The following is a 15916-nucleotide window of genomic DNA, read 5'->3' on the forward strand; positions in this document are numbered from 1 at the left end:
TTCTGTGGAGGTTTCCAGTCTCAAAGTCTGATAAGCAGCTCATCTGATAAATATCGGCCTGGAATCAAATTTAATAAAACATCAGGGAGTAATGGCTTTACTGTGATACTATAGATAACAAAGATTTCTCACCTCATCTTGAGTAAGAAATGTCTCGTTCTGAAGTGGTTCTAAGTATAATTCAAAAAGGCAAGTCAAATCCTGAAAGACAAAAACAAAAACCACTCGTTCTTTATCTACCCCACAAATATAAACCACCGAAACAAAGTGAGGGATAAGACCGTTCCTACAGTTCCCATGGGATCCTCTTTTAGCTTCATTTTGGGCTACTCTCACTAGGAAATTTAGGCTTCTAGCTTTTTATATTTCTTGACATTAGCTTTAGTTGTTGTTTCTCATCTACCTGAAAAAAAAAACCACACTCAACTGTGTTTTTCACATTTAAATTCTTGACTGAGTTGCTGAATTAGGTTTGTTGTTGACACAAATATGACCTCCCCAAACAGGACTTTGGAAAAGCAAATTCCAAATGAACCAGCAAATTAATAACCTGCCCACCCAGGGAAATGTCTACCAGGGTTTTTCAACCTGAGATTCATGAATTTGTTTATTGTTACTGGTTTTTTTTAATTTAATAACAGTATTTTAATATAATTGGTTTCCTATGTAATCCTATTACAATGCAACTAGATAGAAAGTCAGGGGGACTGGAGTTCGAATTCCAGCCTCAGGCACTTACTTACTAGCCCTGTGACCCTAAATAAGTCATTTAACCTGTCTGCTTCAGTTTCCTCAATTGTAAAATGAGGATAATAATAGCACCTACATTCCAGGGTAATTCTGAGGATCAAACTAGGTATCTGAAAAGCACTTAGTATGTACTTAGTACGTACTAGGTACTTAATAAATGTTTTTTTCCCTCCTTTCTTTCCTTCCTTCATACCTATGTATTTTGTTTTCTGCATTTAAAAACATTATTCTGCGAAGAGGTCCATAGGTTCTCAAGACTGCCAGATGTGTTCATGAAACAAAAAAGGTTTGGAACCATCAATCTAAATTAACCATCATTATTTTCTCCAAGAGCCCAGCTCTGCTTTATGCCTCTCTCAGCATCAGTGAGAGTTGACTGGAGGCCCAGCACTGGGGGTGGGAAAGTGGAAAGAATGGGGAAGCTGGAAAATGTGGTTAACAATGTGCTTTTTACAAGTATCATAAATGCCCCAAACATTGGAGACATCCATAGCCAAACACAAATAAAATCTTCAGAGTCAAGGGGAAAAACATCTTTGGATTATCTGCCATTTGAAACCTCACCCAAGTGGCCCAACAGTATAGATAAGTTGGGGCACTATTTTAAATAAAAGGAAAGCACGATCCTGACCATTAAATATTGGAATGAATCTTGTTTCTTATTAATTTTATTTATTCATAAAAAGTGTATCTACACTCTGGGAACCCAGTTAGCCAAGGAAGGTGAGGTTCATCAGTCTCAGATTGGCCACAAGAGATGAATTCTTCAGCCACAATGATCCATTTTAACAATGTTAGAGCTGGAAGGGTGAAAACCACATTTTCTTTCAAATGATCTTAGGAAGCATCTAGACCAGGAGTTCTTAACTTGGGATCCATGAAATAAAAAAAATATATATATATTTTGATAACTACCATTTAATATACTCACTTTCCTTTATAATTCTATGTATTTTAGAAGCCCATAAGTTTTACCCAATTGCCAGAGGGATTGATGACTAAAAAGGTTAAGGAGCCCTGATCACTATAGTCTAACACCCTTATTTTACGCATGAAGAAATTAAGGCTAAGTGAGGTAAAATGACTGTTAGAACTATAAAAACAACAATCAATCATCAGGATCAGATTATGGGTACAAAGGTTTTACCCAAAGGTGAAACCTCTCTACTATCTCTTTCTGTGTGTTTATGTCTGTGTGTATTTGTGTGTGTCTCTCACACACTCACACACACACACAACATACACCCTGCTCCACTGTAACACCTATATTTTCTTATGAGGAAACTGGGGCCCAAAAAATCAAAGGGCCTTGCCTCATATGATACTTAGGGATAGAGACAAGACTAGAATGTCATCTTGACTCCAGTGATACAGCAAAACAATAATATGCTTATTCAGACAACCAAGTTCCAGTACAGACACTCTGGTCAGACACCTTCCTCTTTTCGAGACACTATTTCCTCATCTAAAGGAAGGGGACCAGATGATCTCTGAGGCTCACTCTGGCCTTAGCCTTTTATGAGTCTACAGTTGTGTGAGCCTGGATTTGCCACTCAAGCCTATTCTTCCTTCTATAGAATAGGGGTAGTCCTACCTGCCTGACTACAGCAGCAGCCTCACTGGCAGACCCAGGATGGCTGCTAGCACAGGTTCTTAGATCTGCTTTTACTAGAAAAGATAGCTGTTTAATGGGTCAACAATCTTTTTTAATTGCATTTACTAGCTCAGGGGAAAAGTCAGCACCCTGAACTTCAGAGAAAATATAAACAGAGGAAATATAAGCTGAGAAATAAAGACCAATAGACAGGCCCTCTACCTCAATCAAAGCAATATTGCTATATACTTTTACATACATCCCTGGATTGAGAGAGCCTTTACATCTGAGCAGTCAGGGAGCTCTGAACATATGGTCACTCAGAATCTCAACCAGAGAATCACAGGATCCTTCTCATAAGCAAGTCCCCAAAGCAAAATACCAACTCAGTGTATTTATATACTACTCAGTCAGAAGACATAACAACCCTCCTGACTCAATGCCTAATTAGAAATGAGCAAAAGGTGTGAAAGCCTTCCCACAAGCCAGTCTCCCTAAACAAGCTTCCCGTAATGGGCTCCATGTGAGGCTTATTAATGGGTGAGAAAGATCTTATATCCCATTATAATTACACTGACCTAGCTCCTAGCATTATAAAAAGGGAATCAAATTAGATGCTATATGGAAAGTGTTTTGCAACTATACAGCACTGTATGATGTATATAATAACATTTATATAACACATTAAGGTTTGCAAAGTATTTTATATGTGTTAACTCACTGGATTCTTACAACAACCCTGGGAGGTAGATTCCATTATTATTCCCATTTTTTACGTGAGGAAACTGAGGTTGTGAGAATTTAAATCATTTGCTCAGGGTCACACAGCCGAGGCTAGATTTGAATTCAGGTTCAAGTGTAGATTAAAAATATTAGAAAAGGGGATTAGATAAGGTCTCTAGACTTGTGATTTCATTAACACTAAGAAATTCCAGGTGAGAAAACTCCCCCTACTAAGCCAGTATCTTCTCTGCAATTTATAATCTTAATTTCTTATTCATTGTTAAATGTTTCATCAGAAACACTGAACATCAGTATAAACAGTTAAACTTACTAGTAACTTTAGATTTAAATGAATTTTAATTCATAATGCACCATAATAGCATTTCAGTCTTTCCCTCTACTTCCCCCACAGGATTCTTTTTCCTTTCATTCTCATTCACCTCTCTTCATATGACTGGTTGTATTGCATTTTTCTAATTCACCTCCTTCTCATGCCTGCCTCTTAGAATAGCTAGAATGTAGTCCACCATGGGACACCCTAGAGAAAGGCAACACAGAAATCATGGGGCTGTGATGCTTACAAGGGTACAGCTGCTCAAAATCATAACACACCTGCTGGGACCCAGGTTACATCAAGCAGTCCCAGCAACAGCTAAATATCCACATTAAACATCAGTGCAGAAAAAGACACCAAAATCATTGGGGTCTGGGGAGGTGCAAATCCCATGGGGCACTGGGTGGTTTGGCATTTTGCCAGGAAAGAGGGAAGGGGTCTTTTCCCAAGTGGTGTTTCTCAGGAAGAGTTAGGATCCACCATGTAGAGTTTCCAGGGATAGGCTGCGGCAGATTCCTAGGACCCTTAGGACCCTCAGAAAAAGGAATGGAAGAATGTCTTACAAATAGAGAGGAAGACTCTCTTTTTGTTGGCCTCCCTGCTGTGAGCCATCACACTTCAGGACATCTCTTTTGCTGTTTTAGTGAAACGACCAGCTTAGGCTTCTTCTTTATCTCCCTTAGGACCAGCACAACATGACAGCTGTTTAATGAATGCTTACTGAATTAAATTTGTTACAAGGATAGACAGACATTGGAACACCAATGTTGTCTAGTGGTCAAAGAATTAAGAGCCATGGGGTTTATTTTCAGATTTGTTATTTGCTTTGATAAGAACTCTTGAGCAATTTTTATACAAATTCTTAGGCCTTTTTCCTTTCTGTGAAATCGTATGGAATAAGAGCTGTGCTAGACTAGAAGTAATCTGGTTCAGCCCCACTCAAAGCGAGAATCCCCCTACTACATCCCAGCCTCTGCCTGAAGCAGACTCCTAGTCTGTCCAGTTCTTGAAGCACTTCATTTCACATTTGGACAGCTCTGATTACTGGGAACTTGTCTTGAGACAAAATTTATCTCATGGTACAAGGGTGGGGAACATGCAGCCTTAAGGCCACGTGTGACCCTCTGAGTCCTGAATGTGGCCTTTTGACTGAATCCAAATTTTGGCCTGGGGGGGGCCACATGTGGCCTTAAGGTCGCAGGTTCCCACCCTGTCCTCATAGCTTCTACCCATTTTCTGCCATCCAAGGCCAAGTAAAATATGTCTTCCAATATGATAACATTTTAAATATTTAAAGATGGACCCCCAATTTTTTTTTCCTCCAGATTGTCTTCCCCAGTCCTTCAACTATTATTCCAATAACTTGTTTTTGAGTACACTGCTCAGCAGCTTGTTCTATTTTAGTCATGTGTCAGCTTGTCAAGGACCTTAATATAGCACCCCAAAAGGGACAAAACACTCTGGATGTGGTCTGACTAGGTATGAACACTATAACCTCTCTGAATGTGGATGGTATGTTTCTATTAATGTAGTATGAAATTTCATTAGCTTTTGGCCCTCCCCTAAACTCCCATTATGCTACTGATTCATGTTGCCCTTGTAACACTATAACACCAGGAGATTTCTAAGCCTAACTTACCAGCACCTAATAGTTCTGAGCCACCGGGATGAAAAGGATCAGCAGTAAGTGGATATGGGTAATTAATTGGGAAAGCAAGCTTGCCCTCCCTGAGAGCTAAATAACTGCTCACTGCATCTCTCCACTATCTAACTGATCTACAGGCATTATGATATTATGGAAAATTGAGCCCTAGGTCAATTGGTTTTACTGCAAGAAAGACAAATGGTCATTCAGGAGTTTTGTTTCCCCAGAGACCCAAGAACTGCAATGGAAACACTCCCCTGGGCTATGTGTCATTTCTTAGGACCAAGACCAGGACTGGTGGACAAAACTGACACTGAGAAGACACAATTTCAAGTTATGTTGGTTTGGGGGGGGGGGGGGGGGTGTAATGAGAGGAGAAAAAGAGGAGAAGAATAATGGCAAATGTGGCAAGGATAGTTACCTAACAAAGTGTGAGACTATTACAGCAGGAAGGAGAACCAAGCTCAACCTTTTTGATTTAAAAATAAGGAAACTGGGGAGGGCTTTACCCACTCTGCCACACAATCTCCAATAATCTGGAAATGGAAATAGCAGCTCAGGCATCAATGTCCCCAGGCTGCTGGTATTCTTTTCAGAATTTCCCTCAAGTGAAGACCTACCTTGAGACTTCTCAGATACTTTGTACATGATTATATTCTTCTAGCACTTGACTTGCTCAGGACCCTCCCCATAGGTATAAAGCTATTTCCACATTCTAGTCAATGCACCCAAGCTTTAGCTCATCTCTAAGTGCCATAAGCAGCATCTTGAGCTCTGGAGTCTACCAGAACTCTTCATGATCCCATTTGGGCTTCTCTTGGCAAAGACACTAGAGCGGTTTGCCATTTCCTTCTTCAGCTCATTTTACTGATAAGAAACTGAGGCAAGCAGGATTAAGTGACTTGCCTAGGATCACATAGCTAATAAATGTCTGAGGCCAGATTTGAAGTCACAATGATGAGTCTTCCTGATTCCATGTCCAATGCTCTATCCACTGAACCATCTAGCTGTTCCACCAGCAGCATGTAAGCTTCTTAAAGACATGGACCGTTTCCTTTTTATATTTTATTATTAGCACCTAGCTCAGTGCCTGACACAATAGTAGGCTTAATAAATGCTGGTAAAATGAAATAATTGAATTTAATTGAATAGTATCAGCAGATTTCTTTGTATTAAAAGTTTGCTAGCTGCCCATCATCAAGTAAACCTTACTAAACCAACAGTGGTGTCTCCCTTGCTACTGATTGCAAAAGACAGTCTAATATATCTTTTTCGATTGTTTAAAAATTTTTTTATCACCTTGGAAACCAAGAGAGACATGAATCTAACTCTTTTTTCCCTCGAAATTATAGGGCCTCTTTTTCATCTCTGATCTTTCCCTTTTTTTAGTGATTTAGGGGACAAAATTACAGGCCTCATACGCACACAAGCCCATGCTACCAGCGATTTATTCTGCTACCTTGACATAGGACTTCTCTGTGTCCATGAGTTCCTGGATGACTTTCCTCAGTCGATCTGCATCAGAAAGGTGCCGAGCTAGTGGCCTTGGGGGCGGCTCCTGAGCCTCTTTGGGTCCTTCCATGCCGTCTGAGTTTGAGTTTGGTTGGGTCTCGTTAAAACTCCTACACAGCACAGCAATTTGGTCAGCACTCTGAGGAATAAGGAGAAATGGGAAAAATGAAATCTACTTCTCTCCATTATCACCTCTATCCACTAAAGACATAAAGCAAGAGTGTTCACAGTTTGCCAGAAGACTCCTTCCCAAGAAAAAATTATCTGACATGAGAGTTCACATTTCTGCAATGCTTTAAAGGCTTATCTTTAAAAACACATTTTCTCCAAAATGGCCCTGTGTGTTAGGTTATACAATAGTCATTATCTTTATTCTGAAACCGACTTGGAGGTCAAGTGATTCCATGTTTACACAGCTAGACAATGGAAAAGACAGATTTATAGATCTGACTATCATTGATATCAAGTGATAACATCACCCCACATCACCATATAATATTTACATTGTGCCCAATGTGTTTCCATATACATCTTAACATTGCAACTACAGGGGACAGATATGGGTTGGGTAGATGGTGAGGAGTGGGAAGGATATGCTCTATTTGCCATAAAGCAGCCTCCTGGGAACATTTACAGAGATTTCTAAAAAGATAGAGACAAGCAAATCTTGCATTTCACCTATGTCTAAATGCAAGTAAGAGAAAAGTGAGGCCACTCTGTACATATTTCTATGCATGGTTTAATCAAAGCTAAAGACTAATTTGCCTCCCAGGTCCATAACCTTGGCATTATCCTTGACTCCTCATTCTCCCTTACCCCATGTCTAGTCAAGTTGACAAATCTTGTCTTTGCTCTACCACATATCTTACATATGAATATACATATACACATGCATAGAGATAGCTAAATTCCCCTTTGAAATGGCCATCCCATATACTTAAGAGTGCATTCTCTCCTTTCCTCCACCTCATTGAGTGCTTCTCTTTCAAATGTGGCTCAAACACCATCTTTCTACATTAAGCCTTTCTTGATCCCCCCAGATTGTAGTGCCCTTCTTCAACACTAGTGTACAACTTTGTATTTAACTATTTTATGTATTTTTATTCACTTTATGTTGTATGGTTTATATAGGTATTTATCATTTCTCCATTAGAATGGAAATTCCTTGTTACAAAAGACTGTTTTATTCTTTGTACTTGCATCCCCCAGGCTTAGCATAATGCCGGGCAGGTAGAAGGCACTTGGTAAATGCTTGCTGATTTTTAAATGTGTTCCATTCCGTTAGTGCAAAGGCAAGCTGGACTTGAGTCGTTAAAACCTCCCATTTGACAAGAGCCTTAGAACACTTGGGGACAGTGAGGGTGAACTACAGAACTTTAGGGTCTGCTTGGCTTCCTAAGTTTGAGAACTACTCTGCACCCAAATTTCTGGTATCATTTTTAGCTCTGTGGTCTTTTTTTTTTAGATGTCAAGAGGCAGTTCTAATGAGGAATAGAGAGGAATTTTGGAGCTCACTGCACTTTCCTTCTAAGTTCAGATTTAAGCACAACGTGATGAAGTCTCTTGAGAGTACAGCCAATTCATTTGCATGAATGGCTGAGAACTTTCAAACCTAGAATATCAGGGCATCTGAGTGCTGGTTCAGAGCAAACTGAAATTGCACTGCTTGAAATTTCTGTGCTACCACATATCACTTACTAACTTTTAACTTCTTTCCTCGCTTTAAAGCAAAATTTACCTCCTTTCTTCAGTTCGCTGCCAATCTGCCTAACACCCTCTACCTAATTTTTCTTTTAATCAATACCTTTGGTTCTTATATCACCATCATTTCCCAGTATGTCTCTCCTCCCTTCTGCCATCACAAAAGCCATCCCCCTTAAGGGGAAAAAAGCAACTCACCAAAAAAATTGTGAAAACATCCACCAAGTCTGACACTACTATTGTTTTCCCTATTCTTAGTCCTCCACTTCTGCAAAGAAGAGAGGAAAGCACATTGTCATATCTCTTCTTTGGAGCTAAAAATGGTCATTATAACCATGCAGCACTCAGTTTCAGGGGTTTTCCCTCCCTTTCCTCTTCCATTTTTGTATTCACCCATTTTTTCTTAAAGTAAAAAAAAATTCTTAAAGGAAGAATCTCAGTTTTAATTATTTTCCTTTGATTTTCCTTTTTTTTTTTTTAAACAAAACACTTTGTTTGCTGACTCTGCAAAACGGAAAGGAAGAACAAAGCTGTGAAGGATGTTGGTTGACCTTAGGATCCTAAGTGCTTCCCACATAAACATGAACAGACAAAGGTAAAACATCTTCAAAGAAAAACATCACAATATTGACACATCAGCTTCCGAGTAGACTCTCTTCAATGCAAAATTCTTCAAATCAACCCTTCAACTATAATATGCCTAGTACTGGACTTAGTACAGTGGGGGGGGGGGGGGTATAAAAAGAGATAAATGACACAGTCCCTGACCTCGAAGACCTTAAAACCTAATAAAATAGATATACCATATATTAAAAACAATTTGGATATGATAAAAGACAGTTATAATGAGATATGCACAAGACCAGAGGAAGACTGAAAATGTTCATAGGAATTTTGAGAATGAAAACAGCACTTTGGACTAAGTAGAATTGAGGTATTCAAAATGGGGCTGTAGCATGAGCAAAGATTTTGAGGCAATAATGTGTGTATATATATTCATGTATAAAAAATGGCAAAAAGAACTTCTGACTTCCAGAGAACAACTGAGCTGAGGTGTATTCTTCAAATGCACAGAGAGCACCCAAATCTGTAATTCAATTAAGCAACTATTTATTTAGCATCCATTGTGTGTTAGAGGACAGGTTCAAATCTGGCCACAGACACTTACTAGCTATATGACCCTGGGCAAGTCATTTAATCCTGTTTGCCTCACTTCCATCATCTGAAAAATGAATTGGAGAAGGAAGGAAATGGCAAACCATTCTAGTATGTTTACCAAGAAAACCCCAAATGGGTCACAAAGAGTTAGAAGACACCACTAAAATGACTGAACAACAACATATCTACTAAGCCCCAGGAAAGAAAGATAGATGCAGTCATCAAGGAGACTATGAAAGACTTGTACAGAAATATAAATATATAGAAAAAATGACTTCAGGAGGTAGGAGATGAGAAACTGTAGCAATTATGGAATTAGAAATGGCCTCACATTAAGCTCAACACTTGGGTCAGGCATTGAGTGGATCCAGTAACACCAAGAAGTAAAATGGGAAGGGAGAATTTCCTGTATAGGGGACAAATAGTGTGAAGTCATGGAGATGGAGAATAAAATGCTACCCATTGGGAATAGCAAGAAGGCTACTTTGTGTGTGTGTGTGTGTGTGTGTGTGTGTGACTGTAGAAACATCATATAAATGCTCATCCTTTGCAAATGTTTGAGCAGTCATTTAGGTTCCAAAGTTAAAGCATCAATCAAAGCTTCAACTAAAGAAATTCAACATCAAATAACATGCTTCTTATTCAGCAAATTCATCTGAGAAGTAGTGATCCTCAATGAATCATGTGCTGCTTGCAGAGCTCTGTGGGAGAGGCACAGAATCAATGCTGCCCTTAGAAGCTTAGAGGTGAAGGACCTAAACTGTTGCTGAATGGGGCAGTGATGTATCTCCATCCTTGCACTGAAAATGCCAACTTCAATAAAGAGAAGAGCAGTTGGCCTTGACTTCAGTTCCCACAAGGATAGCTTGGAAAGCTCAGTTCTTGGTCTTATTGGTCAGAAGTTGTTTATTTCTCCATTGACATGACAGGAAGAACAAAAGCAGGTAGGAGTAGGTAGGATGCCCTGGCTGGGCCCTGAGAGGAGTTCTTTGTTAGGTTATCAACATTAGACATTCACCTAAACAGCCCAAACGCTCCAGTGTCACACAGAACCCCTTTGTGACATTATGCCAGGCACTAAATGGATTCAGGTGATGCGCATGTTATCTTTTTCAGACACCACCATAACAAAATACTAAGCAGGTCTTTTGGTCATACTTTTTAATTATACCCTATCCTTCTGTATCTGGTAAGATATAAATAATACAGCTAGCCATGCTGGCATCCTCTCCATGTAAGGAAGGAAAGCACTGATGATGGCCCCATTCGCAGTGCAATGTGCATGGTCCATGTGGTTCTTCCGGCATTGGTCATGGATTTGCACTGAACCTTCCTCTAATCACCTCTCCCGAATAACCCAGGTCAGTCATACCGTACAAGGAGGCCAGGGTTACAGATAGAGGACCAGCACCTCCGGTGTGAGAGTCTGCCTAGCCCTTTCCAGGGCTGTTCATCCACCTTTGGTGTCTACTTGATTCACCCAACTCTTACATGTGGTTTCAAGAAGCCACAGCGTGCACAGCGGCCACACTCTGGTAAGCCATTTTAGCAGACAGGCTACCCCAAGATGAGAAGAATTGAGGGGTCTCAAACTCATCAATGAGTTAGGGGGATATCTATGCCAAGCACATGACAACTTCCATTGGGAGAGTGGATGGATGAGATCAACTTCTTCCGATGGCAGGAAGGCAGCTGAAGAAGGCCCTTCGAGCTTAGTCGGAGATCAAAGACATCAAGGTCACCCACTGCATCCTGGGCCATTGTCAGTCCTCCTGACTTTTGTCCTGCCACTGGACTTGATGACTGGAAGAGAGAGTGAAGTTGATGACTTTGTGCAACTCCACCTCACTTGAATTCAATTCACTTGAAAGTCAAGACCTGACGCATGGTATCACTGGTCCTCTTCGAAAATGAAGGACAAACAACAACAGGGCAATGGAAAAAAACTGGTTACCCTGGGCAGTGGGAATACGAAGACAGTAACAACATAATCCCTGTACTCAAGGAACGTACAGTCTACCAATATTCAAAGACTCATTCATCTTAATTCCTTACAAAGGATACTGCATCATAAATTTATATGAGATAATTTTACATGCAATCCTGAACAATGACAGATTCAGGGCTGAAGAATCTATATTAAGCATTCCATATACTGCATAAAATAGGATCTGACAAAATGCACCATAAATTAAATAGCATCTGGTTGGATTACAGCTTTGCCATGCTGGATGTCAAAAATCACACCTAACAATACAGTGTTAAAATAGCGAGATTTCAAAAATGAAACATCTTGCCATTTTGTAAAATTAGATTTTCATTTTAAGAACCTTTTGGGTAGGTTAAGTTATAAAATAATATTAGCAAAGTTTTTTTCCCATAGAAAATGTACATTTTAGGGTACCACAAGTCAAAGGTAGATATAAAACTTCAGAACATGTTCAAAATCTGGTTGGTTTCGATACTAGAAAAAAGTTTGAGAATTTCATGTTGTATGTGGGGAAAGTATGGATCAGAAAAAGAAACCATTCTATGATGGTTTGCTAACTGGAATACATTAAGAAATATCAGTTCTTACTGAACTCAAGGTAATAAACAACTTCTGGAAAGTTTAATGACAAATTCTGGTGCATCTGGGCAAGATATTTAAAGGAACTTAATTTAAGAAAGATTGTACATTTATTGTATATAAAATGATGAATGACCTTGGAAAAACCACAACCCCTCAGGTCTCAGTTACCACATATTGCTCATAAGGTTGGATGAGAGGAATTTTAAGGACTCTTTTAGCTCTAAATTCTATGATTTTATGAGCTTGAGTTGAATGGGATGTATGATCAAAAAGGGAAACAAATAAGTCTTTCCATCAAGAAGCTTACTTGAAAGACTTGTTTTCGATTTAGTCCCAGTTTTTCTGCCAACTAAATGTAGTGTATTAGGCAAGTCACTTAACTTCCCGTGGCCTCAGTTTATTCATCTGTGAAATAAGTATAACAATATCTGACCTATCCATTTCACAAGTTGTGCTATAAAGATCAAGTGAAACAATAGGTATGAAACACTGGAATAACTTTTTTTTTTTAAAGAATAAGCCATTGCAATTCTTTGAAATAAAAACAATGTTACCTTATCTTCTCATTTCTCATGGATGGAATACGTGCAAGGTGTATTGACTAAAATGTGGAAAGATGTGAAAGTGCTTGGTCAAAAAAATCCTGGATTATAAAAGAGCTGAGAGAGCATTCCCTAGAACTCCTGAGACATTTCCAGGAAACTGTCTACTGGGCTTATTGAAAGCAGTTCAGGGACACTTTACTCCAGGATACTACTCCAAAGCTACTTCCTAATCAGGAGCAGGATGGCATGGATCTGGAGTCAGGAGAGACTTGGGAGAGAAACTGAGGCCCTGAGTCTTATAAGAAAGTACAGATTAGGGGACATCGACTTTACCCAAGTCTCAGTTTTCTCACTGACAAAATGGAGATGATTCTAAGCAAAATCTGACCTCATAAGGTTGCTACAGGGAACATACCTTTTAAACCTTGAAGTGTGTTATTATTATGAAAAGCTTAACACTCTCCTGGTGCCAGTGAGAACTGGGATATAAACATAAGATGAAACTATTGTGGGTAGCAAGAAAGCTAAAGCCACTCCATTTTGTCTGTAGTTCCTCTATCTTACCTGTGACCTTGTTTGTACTGCAGCTTCCCACCCCCTAACACCCTCTCTGTGACCTTCTTTTACTGCTGGAACAGCAAGGACAGGGCTATTAGGACAGGGTTATGAGAGATAGCTAACCTGAAGAAAAGCCTTTTCTCTTACCAACTCATGACAAAAGTCCTGTTCCACCAAAAGGTACCCCCTGCAGAATTTACCCTCTGCCTAAATTGAAACTTATTTAAAACTTTGTCTTTTTGTTCCTCTGGGGAGTTTCTACCTATGGTATGTGGGGGGCTTTCTTGCTGGCTAACTCAACATACCCTCATTCGTTCTAAATTTATGGTATTGGCTTTGGGGGTTTTGGTTCTGGTTTGTTGCAACATTGACAGTTTTATCCAGAATGTATTAAATGCCTTCTCTGCACAGAGTAAGTCATATTTCTATTTGGTGCTTAATTCTTCATGGGACTGTAGGATCTGTGACTATCTGAAAAGCCTATGATTCTTATACTTACTTCTCCTTTAAGTACTTCTGTAAAAGCAAAAGCCAGATGTTCAGGACCTAAGTGCCAGACTTACATGAGGAACTTAAAACAGCCTAATTATGTGTGTGTGCATAATGAAAGGAAATACATTCTTCAAGTACTTGTTTCTTTTTTTTTTATTTTTATTTATTTATTTATTTTTTTTAGCAATTGGGGTTAAGTAACTTGCTCAAGGTTACACGGCCAGTTATTATTTCTGGGTGTGGTGCTGAGTGTCTGAGCCCGGGATTCGATCTCCAGGTCATCCCGACACTGGAGCCGGTGCTCTTAACTCGCTGAGCCACCTGGCCGCCCCTAAGCAATTGGGGTTAAGTAACTTGCTCAAGGTTACATGGCCAGGTGTTTCTGGGTGGATGCTAAGTGTCTGAGCCCGGGATTCAATCTCCAGGTCAATCCTGACACTGGAGCCGGTGCTCTTACTCGCTGTGCTACCTGGCCGCCCCAGTTTCTTTTTTTTTAATTAAATTTTAATTTGGATATGGTCAAGTACTTGTTTCAATTATCTACTTTCCTATGTAATGGTAAGCATTAAAAACTTTAGGTTTATGCATGGCTTTTCTTCTAAGAGAGCTCAAAACAAATATCACGTGTACTGGAATATATGTACATACATATGTGTGTATATACATGTGTGTCTACATATGTGTGTGTACACAAAAACAATCTAGCCTTTAAAAACTGCTTGTTGAAAACGAGGAATACTGGCAAAAAGTTTTCAGTTTTCTAAGTTATTGTAAGGTAAATCCTTACTAACAATAACAAGATCCTGCTTATAGACAGAATCTCATACTCCACTCGAAGTGGCAATTTCCTTCTTTAAAAATCTGCATATGAATACAGATTCAATTTTCTTACATCGTAGCTATAAATGTCTCCATTTGCAAGGAGCCCAAAGTAATTTCTTAGGTGCAACAACAAAATTGTTTAGTATAACTAAGCCCTTTCTCTGAGATTCTCAGCTCAAATTGGATAAGGTCGTTGTTTTTAGCAAATCACGTTCTGAGTCATTAATGTGACTCTTCTTAACCTTGAATATGTACAATTTCTTTTCAATCTGAAAATTTCATGACAACCTCCTTTTTAGGTTGAATAAAGAAAACCTCTTTCTCTTGGAAATAACAGGTTTTTATTTGTTTTGCTCATATTCAAGAAATCACAATCTGAAGCTTTTTATATTGTCTATAACTTTTAAAACCCAAATAAAATTAATTGAAAGAAAAGTACATTACACAATAAGCAGAACCATTTAAATACCATCACTGAGATTTTTGTGGCTGCTTTGTGAAATAATTATAGCTTTACAAGAGTCCTTCTTTACCTTGTTAGATGTTGGATTCAGTTTGGCATCCAATGGCTATATTTTAGTTTATGGTGTCAGATTGCATTTAGGGATACTGAGTACCATAAATTCTATTCTGCTATAAGGAATCCACTTACTCTATTTCAGGCTTAGAAAATATTTCCAACCAAAAGAATTCTTAGCTGAAAATATTTAGAAAAGTTTAGAAAACGTTATATTAATATTTCCAGAAAAAATAATTAAGATAGTAGAGATGATGATGGCTAACAGTGGTGGTAGTGGCAGTGACTGTAGTAATAGTAATAGCTGGAATTTCTGTAAACCCTTCAAAATTTGAAAATGCTCTTAGATTTTATCTCATTTGAAACCTTTGGGACATTGTGATATAGGTACAATTATTATCTCTATCTATAGGTATAGAAACTCATACCCTCCAGAGGTTAAGTGACTTGTCCAAGGTCATAGCTAGTAAAGGTATGAGGTACGGTTCTAATTCAGGTCTTCCTTCTGAGTTTAGTGCTCTCCCCACAACACCATAATGTACCCACAGTCATATATTTCAAGTCATTTAGGAAGCTGACAAGCTAACTACAACTTTTTTTAAAGACAACATCCCCATCTTGCTCAAGTTGGAAATGCAAGAGATCTTTCCCATTAATGATTGACACAGGGGCTTGATCTACTCTGTTTCCTACTTGGGCAATTTCACTCTTTCCTTTGACAACTTGGTGACTCCCTCTCTCTCCATCCTACACCTGGAGGCTAACTATACAGATGCCAAATTTAGTATGGACAGTCAATCGGCATAGCCCACTGTAGCTCAGAACTCCTGAGCTCAAGTGATCTTCCATGCTGAAGACACTTGTGATAATGAAGTCAACTTTCTGATACTCAAGAACATATCCATCTGTTAAGTTATCTACTGTAGTTCATATCCTCTCAGATCTAAAATTATGGCTATAGTTAAGTTAAATACGGCAAGAGATTTTGCCTAG

At 39.0% G+C, this 15916-nt stretch overlaps 1 protein-coding gene across 12 annotated transcripts in view; it reads right to left on the reverse strand.

Annotated features, from left to right (window-relative positions):
- TIAM2 (TIAM Rac1 associated GEF 2) overlaps positions 1–15916 on the reverse strand; it is a 310489-nt gene that overhangs the window by 26634 nt on the left and 267939 nt on the right. For all 12 annotated transcript variants that reach the window (XM_069069619.1, XM_069069618.1, XM_069069617.1 and 9 more), the window contains 2 exons: positions 6506–6697; positions 133–201 (listed from right to left, as the gene is read on the reverse strand). In XM_069069619.1, coding sequence (XP_068925720.1) covers positions 133–201; positions 6506–6697 — 261 coding nt within the window. The remainder of the gene's footprint in view (positions 1–132; positions 202–6505; positions 6698–15916) is intronic.

Source organism: Petaurus breviceps, unplaced genomic scaffold, assembly GCF_028583685.1.
Source record: "Petaurus breviceps papuanus isolate PSGF00001 unplaced genomic scaffold, PetGlider_PUasm1.0 90784, whole genome shotgun sequence".
Lineage (NCBI taxonomy): Eukaryota > Metazoa > Chordata > Mammalia > Diprotodontia > Petauridae > Petaurus > Petaurus breviceps.